At 44.8% G+C, this 18,181-nt stretch overlaps 1 protein-coding gene across 4 annotated transcripts in view; it reads left to right on the plus strand.

Annotated features, from left to right (window-relative positions):
* PARP11 (poly(ADP-ribose) polymerase family member 11) overlaps positions 1-9,695 on the plus strand; it is a 29,786-nt gene extending 20,091 nt beyond the window's left edge. For 3 of the 4 annotated variants that reach the window (XM_056517249.1, XM_056517247.1, XM_056517248.1), the window contains exons 6-8: positions 3,402-3,605; positions 6,405-6,556; positions 8,833-9,695. In XM_056517249.1, coding sequence (XP_056373224.1) covers positions 3,402-3,605; positions 6,405-6,556; positions 8,833-9,146 — 670 coding nt within the window. In that variant the 3' untranslated portion in view covers positions 9,147-9,695. The remainder of the gene's footprint in view (positions 1-3,401; positions 3,606-6,404; positions 6,557-8,832) is intronic. The other variant, XM_056517250.1, reaches the window with a different exon arrangement.
* The last annotated feature ends 8,486 nt before the right edge of the window (positions 9,696-18,181 follow it).

Genomic DNA, 18,181 nt, shown 5'->3' on the forward strand with positions numbered 1-18,181 from the left:
ATAATGTTACCAAAGTCGTTCGGTCTCAGCACTGTATGTAAATGGCGCATTCTTGCAGCTTAAAGGCTTTTCTTCATGCACCCTAAAAAATATTTTGATCTTGATTAACCCCTTAAAGGGGTACTTCGATGGAAAACTTTTTTTTTTTATCAACTGGTGCCAGAAAGTTAAACAGATTTGTAAATTACTTCCATTACAAAATCTTAATCCTTCCAGTACTTATTAGCGGCTGTATACTACAGAGGAAATGCTTTTCTTTTTGGATTTCTCTTCTGTCTCTCTGCTGACCTCTGCTGTCCTTTTTAGGAACTGTCCAGAGCAGGAGAAAATCTCCATACCAAACATATGCTGCTCTGGACAGTTCCTTAAATTGACAACAGAGGTCAGCTGAGAGCACTGTGGTCGTGACAGAAGAGAAAAACATTTCCACTGTAGTATACAGCCGCTAATAAGTACTGGAAGGATTAAGATTTTTGTAATAGAAGTAATTTACAAATCTGTTTAACTTTCCAGCACCAGTTGATTTAAAAACAAAGTTTTCCACCGGAGTACCCCTTTAAAGACACATACTTAAAATGTACATCGCTGTGGACTTTGTGCACAGCGCCAAACATTTATGGAGCTGCACTTGATTCATAGCAGGGTGAGTAGGCTAATGGCAGACATCTGCAATCATGCAGATGTCCACAATTAACCCTTTAGATGATGGGATCAATACCGATCAAAATATTTATAGAGAAAATGTAGTTGCCGTTGGGTTCTTTTTCCTAAAAAAAAAATATTATGTTTCTTAACCCCTTCCCCCAAATTGACCCTTTAGATGCCGCGATCAACGTTGATCGCGGCGTCTAAAAGCGGTTAATTACATTAGTAGTTCTTAGTAGGCTGATCGGGACTGATCAGCTGAGAGGACAGGGGTGGTCTCTTACCTTCTACCCTGCTGTCCGATTGGTGCTCCAGGCTTGTATGGTATTGCCGCGTGCTCAAATCCGAACTATTAAATATAATGTTAATTAAACCGCATGGTCAAAGAAGTGTTAAAAAATTCCAAAGTCCAGAAATGCAGTGGGTGTAGGCAGCAGCGTTCCCCCCCCCCCCCACAGTTGGTGTAGGCAGCAGAGTTCCCACCCCCCCCACAGTGGGTGTAGGCAGCAGAGTTCCCCCCCCCCCCACAGTGGGTGTAGGCAGCAGAGTTCCCCCCCCCCCCACAGTGGGTGTAGGCAGCAGAGTTCCCCCCTCCCCCCACAGTGGGTGTAGGCAGCAGAGTTCCCCCCCTCCCCCCACAGTGGGTGTAGGCAGCAGAGTTCCCCCCCCTCCCCCCACAGTGGGTGTAGGCAGCAGAGTCCCCCCCCCTCCCCCCACAGTGGGTGTAGGCAGCAGAGTCCCCCCCCCTTCCCCACAGTGGGTGTAGGCAGCAGAGTCCCCCCCCCTTCCCCACAGTGGGTGTAGGCAGCAGAGTCCCCCCCCCTCCCCCCACAGTGGGTGTAGGCAGCAGAGTCCCCCCCCCCTCCCCCCACAGTGGGTGTAGGCAGCAGAGTTCCCCCCCCCTCCCCCCACAGTGGGTGTAGGCAGCAGAGTTCCCCCCCCTCCCCCCACAGTGGGTGTAGGCAGCAGAGTTCCCCCCCCCTCCCCCCACAGTGGGTGTAGGCAGCAGAGTTCCCCCCTCCCCCCACAGTGGGTGTAGGCAGCAGAGTTCCCCCCCTCCCCCCACAGTGGGTGTAGGCAGCAGAGTTCCCCCCCCTCCCCCCACAGTGGGTGTAGGCAGCAGAGTTCCCCCCCCTCCCCCCACAGTGGGTGTAGGCAGCAGAGTTCCCCCCCCTCCCCCCACAGTGGGTGTAGGCAGCAGAGTTCCCCCCCCCTCCCCCCACAGTGGGTGTAGGCAGCAGAGTTCCACCCCCTCCCCCCACAGTGGGTGTAGGCAGCAGAGTTCCACCCCCTCCCCCCACAGTGGGTGTAGGCAGCAGAGTTCCCCCCTCCCCCCACAGTGGGTGTAGGCAGCAGAGTTCCCCCCTCCCCCCACAGTGAGTGTAGGCAGCAGAGTTCCCCCCTCCCCCCACAGTGGGTGTAGGCAGCAGAGTTCCCCCCTCCCCCACAGTGGGTGTAGGCAGCAGAGTTCCCCCCTCCCCCCACAGTGGGTGTAGGCAGCAGAGTTCCCCCCCTCCCCCCACAGTGGGTGTAGGCAGCAGAGTTCCCCCCCTCCCCCCACAGTGGGTGTAGGCAGCAGAGTTCCCCCCCTCCCCCCACAGTGGGTGTAGGCAGCAGAGTTCCCCCCCCTCCCCCCACAGTGGGTGTAGGCAGCAGAGTTCCCCCCTCCCCCCACAGTGGGTGTAGGCAGCAGAGTTCCCCCCTCTCCCCACCCACAGTGGGTGTAGGCAGCAGAGTTCCCCCCCTCTCCCCACCCACAGTGGGTGTAGGCAGCAGAGTTCCCCCCCTCTCCCCACCCACAGTGGGTGTCGGCAGCAGAGTTCCCCCCCTCTCCCCACCCACAGTGGGTGTCGGCAGCAGAGTTCCCCCCCCCTCTCCCCACCCACAGTGGGTGTCGGCAGCAGAGTTCCCCCCCCTCTCCCCACCCACAGTGGGTGTCGGCAGCAGAGTTCTCCCCCTCTCCCCACCCACAGTGGGTGTCTGCAGCAGAGTTCCCCGCTCTCCCCACCCACAGTGGGTGTCGGCAGCAGAGTTCCTCCCTCCCCCCCCCCCCCCCCCACAGTGGATGTGGACAGCAGAGTTCCCCCCACCACAGTGGGTGTAGACAGCAGAGTCCCCCCCCCCCCCCCCCAAGTAGGTGTAGGCAGCAGAGTTAGAGTCCCAGTTCACCCCGGATAAGGGGATAAGTAGCTGATCATGAAGGCTCCTAACTTTGGGGCCCCCCCGTGATCTCCAAAACAGGTCCCCGTCTCGCTCAGTCAGGAGCATGTTGTCTACCTCTGGACAGAATGCGTTCCATTAATTTCAATGGATCACGTGCCGTCTAGAGGTAGACGATACACGCTCCTGACTGAGCGGGACGGGGTCCTGTTATGGAGATCGCTGGGGGGGGCCCCAGAGGTTGGCCCCTCCACGATCAGCTACATATCCCCTATCCTGTGGATAGGGGATAAGTTAATTCTGGCTGTAGTACCCTTTAAGCAATTCTGATACTATATTGGAGATTGTTATTTATGCTGTTTATGCTGTTGGAAGTTTCATTTAAATACATCTTATATCATCTATTACAAACTATAGATCTTCAGCTCTTGCAAAACTACAACCCCCAGCATGCCCGGACAGGTAACTGCTGTCCGGGCATGCTGGGAGTTGTAGTTTTGCAACATCTGGAGGACAGCTGATCTGTTATATGGATGACATATGTTAATTCAGACCAGTTTCTATGCTGAAATGTCCGTATTTCTTTCTTGTCCTAGTTACATCTGTGACAATGGATCTATCCCTCTGCCGTCTCACTGGGAACACGTGAACAACTCTGAGCCCTATCAGCTCGTCCCTGTGATCAAGCGTTGTAATGAGTACAATGAAGTAGCCAATAAGTTCGGGGAATCCATGGATAAGAACCGGATCTCAGATATCCATAGGATACAAAACCTAGATTTATGGGAGTTTTACTGCAGGTAAACTTGTCTATTGTGGTCTTTTAAAACGAATATATGTCACCCCCCCCCCCCCCCCCCCCCCCCAATGACGGTGGTAAAACACCCGCACTATTATATAAGTGACAATATAGCCAAAGAAACAAGAATGTCCAGCGCCCGGCTCAGGAATGGTTCTTTATTATAACGCCATGAGAGACATCACAGGAACATGGTAAATTGTGACGTGTTTCGGCTTTACTTGAAAGCCTTAGTCAGCCTTAGTTGTATGACTAAGCCTTTAAAGTTAAGCTGAAACGTGTCACAATTTCTGGGACGAAGTCCACGTCAGGTCCGAGCTGAAACACACTGTTTTCTACCGTTGACAATATAATCATACCTTTTTATATATTGCGTCCGTATGTTTATTTTCACAAAAGTCTCTATTTGATTGGGCGTACAAGTGTCAAGGAGGCGTGGCCTAGAGTCCAGTGTGCCCTAGGCTAAAGCACTGCGCATGCGCTGTTGTATCCAATTACACGGAGAGCGAATAAAGCGTTGGACTCACTTGTCACCCTTAGGCCAGGTTCACACCTGCTCAAAATTCTGGAACCCGCTCAAAAATTCTGATTGGAAATGTTTTCGGTTCCACTCTCCGTCGAAAGAATGAACGTGTTAATTCTTTCCAGGGAATTTGATCGGAAATGCATTGCCTTGTTTTCTGGGCGGACTTAACGCAAAATTTCCTCCGTGTGAATGTAGGCTTAAAGGAGTACTCCGGTGGAAAACTACTTTTTTCAAATCAACTTGCTCCAGAAAGTTATACAGATTTGTAAATTACTTCTATTAAAAAAAATCTTAGTTCTTTCAGTACTTATCAGTACTTATTCTTCCAGTACTTAAAGGCGTACTCCACTGTAAAAAAAAATTTGTTAAATTAACTGGTGCCAGAAAGTTATACTGATTTGTAAATTACTTCTATTAAAAAATCTTAATCTTTCCAGTACTTATCAGATGCTAAATGCTCCACTGGAAGTTCTTTTCTTTTTGAATTTCCTTTCTGACTGACCACAGTGCTCTCTCGCTGACACCATAAAGGGGTACTCCGCTGGGAAACAATATTTTTCATATTAACTAACTCCAGAAAGTTAAACAGATTTGTAAATTATTTCTATTATAAATATTCTTCCAGTACTTATCAGCTGCTGTATAATACAGAATAAGTTTATTTATTTTTGAATTTCTTTTGTATGACCACAGTGCTCTCTGCTGACATCTCTGTCCATAATAGGAGCAAATCCCCATAGCAAACCTATCTTGCTCCGAACAGTTCCTAAAATAGACAAAGGTGTCGGCAGAGAGCACTGTGGTCAGACAGAAAGGAAATTCAAAAAGAAAAGAACTTCCTGTGGAGCATTTAGCAGCTGATAAGCACTGGAAGGATTAAGATTTTTTAATAGAAGTCATTTCCAAATCTGTTTAACTTTCTGGCACCAGTTGATTTGGAAAAAAAAAATGAATGTTTTCCACCAGAGTACCCCTTTAACATGGCTGCTTCACAAGAGAGGCTTTCAACACATACAAACTCTCTGTGCCTGCAACTCAACAGTGTAAGGCTTCTTTCACATTGCCATTGCTCCTCATTGAGAACCTCCGTCAAAGTCCATTTTTTTTTTCTGACTTTAAAGGGGTTATCCAGGAAAAAACTTTTTTTATATATCAACTGGCTCCAGAAAGTTAAACAGATTGGTGAATTACTTCTATTAAAAAATCTTGATCCTTTCAGTACTTATGAGCTTCTGAAGTTGAGTTGTTCTTTTCTGTCTAAGTGCTCTCTGATGACACGTGTCTCGGGAACCGCCCAGTTTAGAAGAGGTTTGCTATGGGGATTTTTTTCTAAACTGGGCGGTTCCCGAGACACGTCATCAGAGAGCACAGAAAAGAACAACTCAACTTCAGAAGCTCATAAGTACTGAAAGGATTAAGATTTTTTAATAGAAGTAATTCACAAATCTGTTTAACTTTCTGGAGCCAGTTGATATATAAAAAAAAGTTTTTTCCTGGATAACCCGATTAAAGTCAGAAAAAAAAATGGTCCTGGCACCTCCCTTTTACTATTATGGGGGCCGCGGGGTGCCGTTATGAATAACTGGAGAAAAAGATGGCAAATGCTGTAATTTTTCCCCTGCTATTCTGCAGTGGCCGTCACGCTGCCGGGCACCAACGACAGTGTGAAAGGTCCCCAAGCCGGTCCCTGCCTGTCAATATTCGGGTGCACCTAAGCATTTCGTAACTATGGCACTGTGGACTCTAAGTCACGCCTCCTTGACACTTGTGTGCTCCATACAATGGTGATTTTTGTTAAATTAAACACAGAGACACAATATACAGTATGACGGGTATTATTTTATTGTAATCTGTACAACAATGCTGGCGGTTCACCTCAGCCATTAGAGGTGACTGATTTGCTTTAAAGGGGCAGCTCATCTTCGGCCATTTTTGTCTAGGTTTAACCCCATATATGCACGTGTGTACCCCAATGTGCTTAGTGTCACTGGCCTGGCACTATACAGAGTGATAGTGATTTATATTTATACTCCTCTTAGTGAACAGACCATATGCCATGATTAAGAACACATTTGTTCGAAACGCGTCGGTGGACGTGGGTTTTTAACTCACTAGAGCACTTTTTTGTTATGCGTGTTTTCCTTTCATCGTTTTTCTTTATTTTTTTATATGATATGAATTAAAGTTACCTATTTTTAACAATTTTTTGGTGGAGCTGGAACCCCTGTCTTTTCGTATTGGACTATACTGAGTGTGAGCCTGTGTTCCTTATAGAAAGAAAGCCCAGCTGAAGAAGAAGAAGGGTCTGTCTGAGATTGCAGAAGAGATGCTGTTTCACGGGACTAGTAATGAGTTTGTTAGGGCTATTTGTATCCATAACTTCGACTGGAGAATCAATGGCATACATGGAGCCGTGTATGGCAAAGGTGAGATACCGCTCATAACTATCTTATTTTACTCCCTATTGCTTCTGTGAATCTTCCATTTTATTCCATACCAGTGGTCCCCCACCTGCGGACCTCCAGATGTTGCAGAACTACAACTCCCAGCATGCCCGGACAGCCGTTGGCTGTCCGGGCATGCTGGGGGTTGTAGTTTTGCAACATCTGGGGGTCCGCAGGTTGGAGACCACTGTTCTATACGCTTGTACAGTGATCCCTCAACTTACAATGGCCTCAACATACAATAGTTTCAACATACAATGGTCTTTTCTGGACCATTGTAAGTTGAAACCAGACTCAACATACAATGTACAGACAGTCCAGATCTGCGAAATGTCAATGGCCGGAAGAACCGACCAATCAGAATGGGCAATGGTAAAACCCTGTATTACTGAAGCGTATGCACTGACTGGTGTCTGGTAGCGCCCCCTACAGTACAGGGAGGTATTACATGTTCTGTACTCTTTACCTGTACCAGGGTTACCTGCTCCTTTGGACACCAGGTGAGGGCGACTCCATTAATTTTTAGGACACTGTTTAGTGTACAGGACCCTGAAGAAGCTCCTGTCCTCTACATAGACCAGTGTTTCCCAAGCAGGGTGCCCCCAGCTGTTGTAAAACAACTCCCAGCATGCCCGGACAGCCTTTAGCTGTCCGGGCATGCTGGGAGTTGTAGTTTTGCAACAGCTGGAGGCTCCCTGCTTGGAAAACACTGAAATAGACAGTGATTACAGCTCCCAGCAGATCTTTATTACTTTTATATGTAAGGATTTGCTTTATCCATATTAGTTATCTACTTATTATTCTTTAATCCTCACTTTTTCCTATTTTTGGATGACATTTTGGGGCTTTAGAACCAATTACCAGGTTTCCATAGAGTTCTGGTCTCAACGTACAATGGTTTCAACATACAATGGTCATCCCGGAACCAATTAATATTGTAACTTGAGGGACCACTGTAGACCCGCCCCCGCTTATGAAAACCACCTTAGCCTCTCAGTGTCCCACTCCTGCTCTATTCTCTTTCTTGCTTCATTCACCCTTTCATCCCATTGCCAGTTTCCTGTCATGCCCCCTCCTTGTTACCCATCTCGTACACTTGCGCTTCCTTCCCTGTCTTCTGCTCTGTCACTGCTTTCTTTTTACTTGTTTTGCGTGTGTTTAGACCATTTTGTTCCAAAAACTGCACCTAAACGTTTGACAAACCTACAGTACCGTGTAAGTGTCAATTAAAAAAATTCTGGATTTATATACAACTCTTGTTGCTGGCCAAACATTATCATATACTTTTAAAGGGGTACTCCACACCCCTAGACATCTTATCCCCTATCCAAAGGATAGGGGATAAGATGTCAGATCGCCGTGGTCCCGCTGCTGGGGACCCCTGGGATCTCAGCTGCAGCACCTACCTGTACGGCTTCCACCTCACACCGGCAACGCTGGAGGCTTCGGATCCCGACCACAGTGGCGGAAGAGCGTGACGTCACGACTCCGCCCCGTGTGACGTCACGCCCCGCCCCCTCAATGCAAGTCTATGGGAGGTCCATCACGCCCTCTCCCGTAGACCTGCATTGAGGTGGCGTGGCGTCACGAGGGGCGTGGCCATGACACCACGACCCCTGCAGCCCGCACCCAGTATTTAGAGCTAAATGTTCCGAATGCCGGGGCAGCGGAGTACCCCCTTGAAGTACCCCTTTTTATTTTAATTAACTGATGCCAGAAAGTTAAATAGATTTGTAAATTCCTTCCATTTAGAAATTTTAATCCTTCCAGTACTTATCAGCTGCTGTATGCTCCACAGGAAGTTGTATTTCTTTCTGGAGATCTTTTCAGTCTGAGCACAGAGCTCTCTGCTGACACCTCTGTCTGTGTTAGGAACTGTCCAGAGCGGGAGAGGTTTGCTATGGGGATTTGTTTGTACTCTGGACAGTTCCTGACACAGACAGAGGTGTCAGCAGAGAGCACTGTGGTCAGACAGAAAAATTCCAGAAAGAAATTCAACTTCCTGTGGAGCATAAAGCAGCTGATAAGTACTGGAAGGATTAAGATTTTTAAATAGAACTAATTTACAAATCTGTTTAACTTTCTGGCACCAGTTGATTTAAAAAGAATTGTTTTCCATCGGAGTACCCCTTTAATGCAGACTTCAGTATGGAATCTGCACCAAACTAGACATGTGAATTAGGCTTAAACTTTCATATTGCACCGTGCACGGTCAGATCAGAAAAATTAAAAAAAATGTCCCCACTTTCATATTTCAGGCACCTACTTTGCAAAGAACGCAGCTTTATCGAGCCAGTACTGTAGAAACACCGGCAAGCACAGTTCAACGCTAAAACTGCACGGCGTGACCGGCGACTGCTGTCAGTTCTTCTCCAAGAAGTCCATGTTTTTGGCCCGAGTCGTGGTGGGGGAATACGCCGTCGGAGACAGCAAATACATCCGACCGCCATCCAAAGACGGCAGCCTCACCAACCTGTACGACAGCTGTGTGGATAATCCCTTCTCGCCGCTCATTTACGTCATATTCGACAGCAATCAGATCTACCCAGAATATCTAATACACTTTGATTGACACCTTAATTTTTGGGGGGTTTGTTACTAACATTAAGCAAAATCTACTGTGAAAAGGTATACGGTAAAAATCTGAAGATCCGGCGCTACCACAAAGCCTGTCGGGCCGGTTGGATCGTATACCTGTAACGCCCGGTACAATCCAGGGTTCATCCAGGACCACGCGCAGAATTGTTTACTATCCTGAAAGTCTAAAACTTTTTAAAGTGACTATTCACGAATCGGAGCGATGCCAGACGAGACCGGAAATCTTCATTGGTAGAGTTGAAATATCCGATGGATATCTTCACTAACATGGAAACCCCGGGCGGTTACTTTGTGGGTTCAAATCCCTTGTGGTTTGAACTTCGTTCCCCAATTTTTGGAGGACTGGAATATAGAGTAGCGGCTCGCTGTGCAAGTCGGTAGCGGGCAATGAGCTGTAAAAACAATCGCCACAGAAAAGGAGGCTGTAAAAAAAAAAAATGGGGTCTTGTCGGAAAAGTTCTAGCAGAGCTGAATTTGTAATGCAACTGCATCGATTTTGCAGGAGTTTTTTTAAAGGGTACCTTTCATCAAAATTTCTTTTTTGATATATTATAGATTAATGTATGCAGATTAACTTTCCAATTGCATGTTATTAAAAAAATATGCTTCTTTCTATTTATTTTTCCACTTTGAAAAAATGACCACTAGAGGTCTCCCTATCAGTCCAGACTCATGCTCGAGTCCTAAATCTCAGACTGCAGCTGGGACACAGACAAGCTCAGCTGGCAGCTCTGAATCTTCCCCTCTCTGTTTACAACTACATGTGCAGAGAGAAGAAATATCGGAGCTCAGATAGTAAAATGAATGAGGGCATGCAGTAAGGCAGAGTCAGGAGTATGCCCTGCTGTGCTATGCGCACAGTGCTGGCTCCTGCCTGTCTGATTAACAGGCAGGGAGCAGTGCTGAGCTTGTCTGTGTCCCGGCTGCAGTCTGAGATTTAGGACTCCAGCATGAGTCTGAAATCTATAAAAAGGGCTTGCGGCCAGGACTGGTAGGGAGACCTCTAGTGGTCATTTCTTCAAAGGGGAATATTAAATAGAAAGCAGCATATTTTTTAATAACCTATAATTGGAAAGTGTATATATATCAAAAGTTTTTTGATGAAAGGTACCCTTTAAATGGCATACGGAACAATGCGGGTGAATATTCCATATCAATCATTTGCTGCTTGGTCCCGCTCTGACATGCTCTGTCTCTACTGACTACAATGCATTTCTGAGCAGATTCTTCTGAAAGAATGAACATGTTTGGGAATTTGAGTTTCCGCGCCGCAATTTTACGGTGTGGAGATTCCGCAGTGTTAAAGGGGTACTCCGCCCCTAGACATCTTATCCCCTATCCAAAGGATAGGGGGATAAGAAGTCTGATTGTGGGGGAACCGCAGCTGGGACCCCCCATAATCTCTGCAGCACCCGGCATTCGTTTAGAACGCTGGGCGGCGGGGGTCGTGACGTCACGGCCACGCCCTCATGACGTCACACGACGCCCACCTCAATGCAAGTCTACGGGGCCAGTGTGAACAGTGCTGCAGAATCCCATTAAAAACAATTGGAGGCTGCCGCATCAAAATTTCCATAGTCAGAATGGGCCCCTAGATGGGAGTTATCCATTCAGGGCCCTAATCTAGAACAACCACACACGCCTCTTGCTGTTTAGGGCTCAGTGGGGGAGATTTATCAAAACCTGCGCAGAGGAAAAAGTTGTCCAGTTGCCCATAGCAACCAATCAGATTGCTTCTTTCATTTTTAGAGAGGCCTATGAAAAATGAAAGAAGTGATCTGATTGGTTGCTATGGGCAACTGCCCCATTCTTTCTCTGCACAGGTTTTGATAAATCTCCCCCCAGTGTATCTTTTGGATTACTTGAAGAGCCCTTCATGTTAATGAGATCAGCACGCAATACTTACTTTCTCCTGTGGTGGCGCTGCAGGCAAATCAAACAGTTGCTGCTAAATTAATCTCCTGATTATAGGTAATTGCTGCAGGTCCCAGTAGCGGGATACCCTGTGATCAGCTTATCTGAGGTGGGGGGATCCTTCTAACAATAAGGCGGCAACCACATTAAAGGGGTACTCCGCTGTACAACGTTCGGAACATCTTGTTCCGAATGCTTGGAGCAGCTGGCGGGGGTCGTGCCATCACGGGCCACGCCCCCCTCAATGCAAGTCTATGGGAGGGGGCGTGGTACGCCCCCTCCCATAGACTTGCATTAAGGGGGCGTGGCCATGACATCACACGGGGCGTGGCCGTGACTTCACGACCCCAGCTGTCCGCAACCCAGCATTCTAAATGAATGCCGGATGCTGCACAGACATCAGACATCTTATCCCCTATCCTTTGGATAAGGGGATAAGATGTCTAGGGGTGGAGTACCCCTTTAAGATAGCAATTTATATGTAAATACAGTCAGTATGATATCACCATGGGTTGTACTAAATGACAAACTCAGCTCTGCTACACCGGTCTGTGTGTCTATGGAACTGATTGCAAACCACTCCCTTCCTGATCCTACACTGTGCATGCCCAAAATGCACAGGCCTTGCTGGGACATGTAGTGCAATTACAAAAAAAAATGGTTGCTTCCCTGACAGGGAAAGAAATGCTAAAGTGGGACTTACAATTGACGCACGCGACGGATAAAACTGTGCGCACGATGTGGTTACTATACAGTAATAGGGATTATTTATGGTAGGATTAGCGCTTTTTTTAATTTAAAAATTTTTTTATGTCTTTTTGTTGGATCACAGTTTTGCCGTTTTGGCGAACCAGTTTGCGATTGACCTACATCCATTAGGGTTGAGATTTGTTTTTGGTCAAATTAAATCCCATTGATCCTTTTTGGTTAAAGGGGTACTCCGGTGGAAAAAAAAATTAAATATATATATATATATATATATCTATTTTTTTTTTTATATATATATATAATATTTTTTTTTTTTTTTTTTTTTTATATATATATATATATATCATTTATTATTATATCTTTTTTTTATTTATTAAATTCGACTGGTGCCAAAAAGTTAAACAGATTTGTAAATGACTTCTATTTAAAAATCTTAATCCTTCCAGTACTTGTCAGCTGCTGAAGTTGTGTAGTTCTTTTCAGTCTAATAACAGTGCTTTCTGTTGCCACCTCGGTCTCTGTCAGGAACTGTCCAGAGCAGGAGAGGTTTGCTATGGGGATTTGTTCCTGCTCTGGACAGTTCCTTACATGGACAGAGGCGTCAGTAGAGAGCACTGTGGTCAGACTAAAAAGAACTACTCAACTTCCTCTGTAGTATACAGCAGCTGATAAGTACTGGAAGGATTAAAGTTTTTAAAGAGAAGTAATTTACAATTCTGTTTAACTTTCTGGCACCAGTTGATTTAAAAAAAAATTATAATAATAATTATTATTTTCCACCAGAGTACCCCTTTATTTTTCCTAGTTTTCTGAATGAAGCCAGCAGTGTAAAGAATGGAGGTTTCCCAGTTGCCATGACTAAATCCAGGGCCGTGTATACATCTGAAATGTCGCCACTCAACCAGAATAAGGCCATGTACACACAGTGTATTTTCTGTCGTATTTGTAGCTGAAAAAAAAAAACAGTTTTTGTATACAAGCAAAATTGCCGAAAATTGATGCAGGTTATTTCACTTTTTTTTTTTTTTTCCGCTTAATGTTAGGATTAAATTTTTCTGTGTGTAGCGGGCGATGCTAAAACGAATCGGCGCTATGACCGCGTGGACATTCACTTTCACCATTGACTACAATGCAGTCTGAGCGGAATTCCACCAAAAGAATAAACATATTCATTCTTTGGCTGTGTTCACACGGCACAAATTCTAAAATTCTGCTCAAATTCTGTTCGAACAGAACTGGGGAATTCTGACGGAATTTCTGTGTGCGCTCAAACACAGCATTTATTATATATATAATATTATAATTTTTTTGTTTTCAAAAAAAAAAAAAAATCCGTCTAGTTTTACCCTGTGTGAACATAACCTAAAGTTGCCCATACAGCTTCAATAGCAGTTGGTTGGGTCTCTCGCATCCACCTCATGCGCAGGAACTTTCAGCTCAGGTGAAGGGTTCATGTGTTTTTAATAGGGAGAGGGGAGGTAGGCCGCTGCCAGATACCAGGTAAGCGGTGACATTTCGCCCTAAAAACAAAGGGTTAGGCACTTCTCTTTCCCAACATCATACCTCTAAGTCGCAAGACCGTTTAATGCAGTGTTTCCCAATCAGTGTGCCTCCAGCTGTTGCAAAACTACAACTCCCAGCATGCCCCATTTGAATGGCCATACTAACCCCCATTGTTTACACTGCAGGCTGCATTCCGAGGACTAGACCATGATGTACCATAGAAATAAGATTTGTTACAGATATTAAATGGTTAAATCCAAAACGGCAGGTTTGAAGATGCCTGCAGTAGGAGAGTTCATGTTTTATGTTGTACAAGTACAAGTGTTAAAGGGGTACTCCAGGAATAGAAAAAAAAGCTAATTTCCTTAAAAAAACAGCTCCACGTCTGTCCCCAGGTTGGGTGAGGTATTACAACTTGGCTCCATTCATTTCAATGGAACTGAGCTGCAGAACCACACCCAACCTAGAGACAGAAGGGGAGTGTTTTATTTATTTTATTTTTAAAGAAATTAGCTCTTTTTTGAAAACATTTTGTATTCCGGATGTTAGAAAAAAAAATGTATACGTTACTGGGGCTGCAATAAAAAACGCATACTTACCTACCTGGCTCCCTCCAGAGATCCCCCAGTGAAGTTTTCCGGTTTCCCGCTGAACGCTCCAGATGCTACTTTCAAAACAGACTTGTCTTGGAAGTGTTGATCCGCACAGCCAATCCCGCCTTAGTCAGTGACTGGTACCGCTCCTGAGATGATTTTATTCTTGGAAGTAGCTGCCCCGAAGCCTTCAGAGGGGGACCAGAAGATGTCACGAGGGATCTCCGAGGAAGCCAAGTAGGTAAGTATTATTATTATTTTCTTTTTCTTATTTTTATTTTTTTTAATTAAAACTGTGTCCCCCAACAATATATAAAAAATTCTAGCATCCGGAATACCTCTTTTACTATTAAAGGGAAACTGACAGCTGGTTCGCCCTCACTAAGCTCAATACATAGGGTTATAGTGCGAGTGATAAAGTGAGATATCACTCCAATTGGTGCCACTGTTCAGGAGATATAAGAAGTAATAGGGCCCGTTGCTAATATGCTAATGTTGTCCTTTGTGCAATGAAGGCGGGAGCTGGTATACAGAGCTTCCCTCCGCCCCCTCTGCTTCCATATGCCCATATTGAGGGCATGTTCACACGGCGGAATTTCCAAACAGAATCTGGCGTAAAAACTCCACTTGGAAATTCCATTGCAGCAGAGTCCTGTTGTTACTAACGGGATTCTGCGGCACTGTGCACACGGCGCAATTTCTACGGCGGAAACATCTAATGCAGAAATCTTGATTCCGGGCTCCACAGAAAGAATTGACGTCAGTTCTTTCTGCAGAATCCGTTCGGAAAGGCATTGCCGTCTATGGAAATGGTGCACTTTTGAGCAGTCCTAGATTTTCCGGGCGGACATTCTGCAAAAATTGTGCCATGTAAGTATGACCTGATAAGTTGGGAGGGCAAATGGGAGCAGAGGGGTTGGAGGCAGGGAAGCTCTGTATGGTGCCACCCGCCTCCAGTGCGCATCGGACGGCATTAGCATATTAGCAAAGGACTCCAATACTTTGTGTGTTTCCGTAACGGCAGCACCGATCGGAGTAAATTTATATCTCATTGTAATCCAGTTCACCTGCACTATAACCCTGTGTATTGGGTTATTCAGAATTACAAAATCACAACTTCTAAACACAGCACCACCCCAGTGCTCAGGTTATGTGTGGTATTGCAGCTCAGTTCCATGAAGTGAATAGAGCCAAGTTGTAATACCACACAAAACCTGAGGACTGGGGTGGTGCTATTTTTTTTTTGTTGTTGTTGGAATCTTGCTGTGGTTTTCTTTTTCATGGATCTGGGAATTTCAATTAAAACAAAAATGTCTCCAGTAACTGTAACCCCTTGTGCTGGCTTCTTATGTCTGGTGCTAGTCTTTTATATATTTTTTTGTTTCTCCAGAAAGGTGGGTGAAAACCAATATGGCTGCCATTAGAGTTCTCATGGATGGTGACTAGAGATGAGCGAACTTACAGTAAATTCGATTCGTCACGAACTTCTCGGCTCGGCAGTTGATGACTTTTCCTGCATAAATTTGTTCAGCTTTCAGGTGCTCCGGTGGGCTGGAAAAGGTGGATACAGTCCTAGGAGACTCTTTCCTAGGACTGTATCCACCTTTTCCAGCCCACCGGAGCACCGGAAAGCTGAACTAATTTACGCAGGATAAGTCATCAACTGCCGAGCCGAGAAGTTCGTGACGAATCGAATTTACTGTAAGTTCGCTCATCTCTAATGGTGACCTATAACGTTCCTCATAACTAAAGTGAATGTCTCACCTAGATTTTCTTTTAATACTAATGAGTCAGATACTGATAAAGTTCTTTTTTTACTAAAATGTTTTTGTTTTCTAAGTTTTTACAATTTTTTTTTTGTTATTATGAGGACAGCCATATTTCCTTAACTTTTGCTCCGCTCTGTTAACAGCATTTATAGCAGCCCCGTGGACATAGAAAACAATAGACTAGAGGAGACTCATTGACTTTGAGGGTACAGTTTACTTGGCATGCTCTGTGAACCTGTGCAGAGGTCATTGTGCAGGGAGGGGGGAGGGTAGTAGTAGTGGAGCTGTGACTATAGTTAAAGGGGTACTCCGCTGCTCAGCGTTTGGAACAAACTGTTCCGAACGCTGGAGCCGGCGCCGGGAGCCTATGACGTCATAGCCCTGCCCCCTCATGATGTCACGCCCCGCCCCCTCACAGTTTGTTCCAAACGCTGAGCAGCAGAGTACCCCTTTAAACAAATCTCCCCAGATTAGTTTCAGGTCCTATTCGGCAAATATATCGGATTCCAGTCGAGCTTTAGAGGGGCCCTGATTGCCCGTTCAAAATATGTACAGGAGCAGGGACTCCTGTCAACCAGCATAGTGGCCATGAATTTCTTAAATAGTAATGTTTACTGTTAAAACTTGATTTGAACAATAGGTCATTCTCTGGTGATACATTTCCTTTCATTTGAAAAACGATGCTCAACCCAATGGGGGAAAGTAGTTGTCCCTGGTGATGAAAAAGGTTGTAATTTTTCAGAAACCCGTTGGAAACTTGGTAGCAATGTACATCTGTTCCCTTTTTGCTTTGAACCAATTTAGATAATTCTCCAGTAATTTAAAGGGTACCCTTCATCAAAAAAAACTTTTGATATATTATAGATTAATGTATGCAGAATAACTTTCCAATAGCATGTTGTTAAAAAATATTCTTCTTTGAATTTAATTTCCCACTTTGAAAAAATGACCACTAGGCATCTCCCTACCAGTCCTGGCCGCAAGCCTTTTAAAAAGTTTGTTTTTTATAGATTTTAGACTCATGCTGGAGTCCTAAATCTCAGACTGCAGCTGGGACACAGACAAGCTCAGCACTGCTCCCTGGCAGGGAGCAGTGCTGAGCTTGTCTGTGTCCCAGCTGCAGTCTGAGATTTAGGACTCCAACATGAGTCTAAAATCTATAAAAGGCTTGCGGACAGGACTGGTAGGGAGACCCCTAGTGGTCATTTTTTCAAAGTGGAAAATTAAATAGAAAGAAGCATATTTTTTAATAACCTGCTATTGGAAATGTATTCTGCATACATTAATCTATAATATATAAAAAGTTTTTTTTGATGAAAAGTACCCTTTAAATTACTGGAGAATTATCTAAATTGGTGCAAAGCAAAAAGGGAACAGATGTACATTGCTACCAAGTTTCCAACGGGTTTCTGAAAAATTACAACCTTTTTCATCACCAGGGACAACTACTTTCTCCCTTTGATGAAAGGTATCCTTTAAAAGAGACATTCTTTTTAAAGAGTGACTCTTCTTGTAACTGCATTTATGTGCTGCATGATTTGTACTATTGGTAGGTATACATCATGTAGTATCATTGATTTACACCGCAGCACAGCTCTCTGGAGGAACAAAATATAACAACCACTAGGGGTGATATTTACTGGAGGTTTTCACTTAGTTTTCTCAGCTAAAGATGGAATAGAGAAGCCCAGGACCATCTCAGATTGAACCCAAAAGTAACATAACCGTTTTGTTGTTTCTCATAACAGTCTCCGCCATGTCTTAATTTTTTTTAAGGAAATACTCAATGACCATAACTACCTTCTTAGTTATCCAGCATTTGGTCTCTATGAGACTTCAGAGCGGAAGATGTTTGTGTGGACTATAACTTTAGAGGAAGCCGTACTTCCAGGTGTGTTCACTTTTGCTTTGTCATTACTTTGACTAATTTTACTTTACTGTTGTTTTTTTTTGCCTGTTGAGAACTTCCGCATTAAAATGTTAATATGTTGTCGGACTTGTGTATTGATTCTCAATATTTCCTACATGTGCAAAGAAAGGGGGAAAGTAGGGAAGGCTTGGATGTCTCGTATCCATTGAAAAAAGAGAATTTAGAAGGTCTTAAAGGGGTATTAAAAAATCTTAATCCTTCCAGTGCTTATCAGCTGCTGTATACTACAGAGGAAGTTGTGTCGTTCGTTCCAGCTCTCTGCTGACACCTCTGTCCATGTCAGGAACTGTCCAGAGCAGGAGAGGTTTACTATGGGGATTTGCTCCTAATCTGGACAGTTCCTGACATGGACAGAGGTGTCAGCAGAGAGCACTGTGGACAGACTGGAAAGAACTACACAACTTCCTCTGTAGTATACAGCAGCTGATAAGCACTGGAAAGATTAAGATTTTTTAACACCCCTTTAAGACCTTACATAACACTTCTAAACCTTTTTTTCTAAATTCTCTTTTTTCAATAGATAAAGTTTTAGCAGTGTTATGTAAGGTCTTAACGGGGTATTAAAAAAAATATTAATCCTTCCAGTGCTTAT

The sequence above is a fragment of the Hyla sarda genome, chromosome 4, assembly GCF_029499605.1.
Source record: "Hyla sarda isolate aHylSar1 chromosome 4, aHylSar1.hap1, whole genome shotgun sequence".
NCBI classification, from domain to species: Eukaryota; Metazoa; Chordata; class Amphibia; order Anura; family Hylidae; genus Hyla; species Hyla sarda.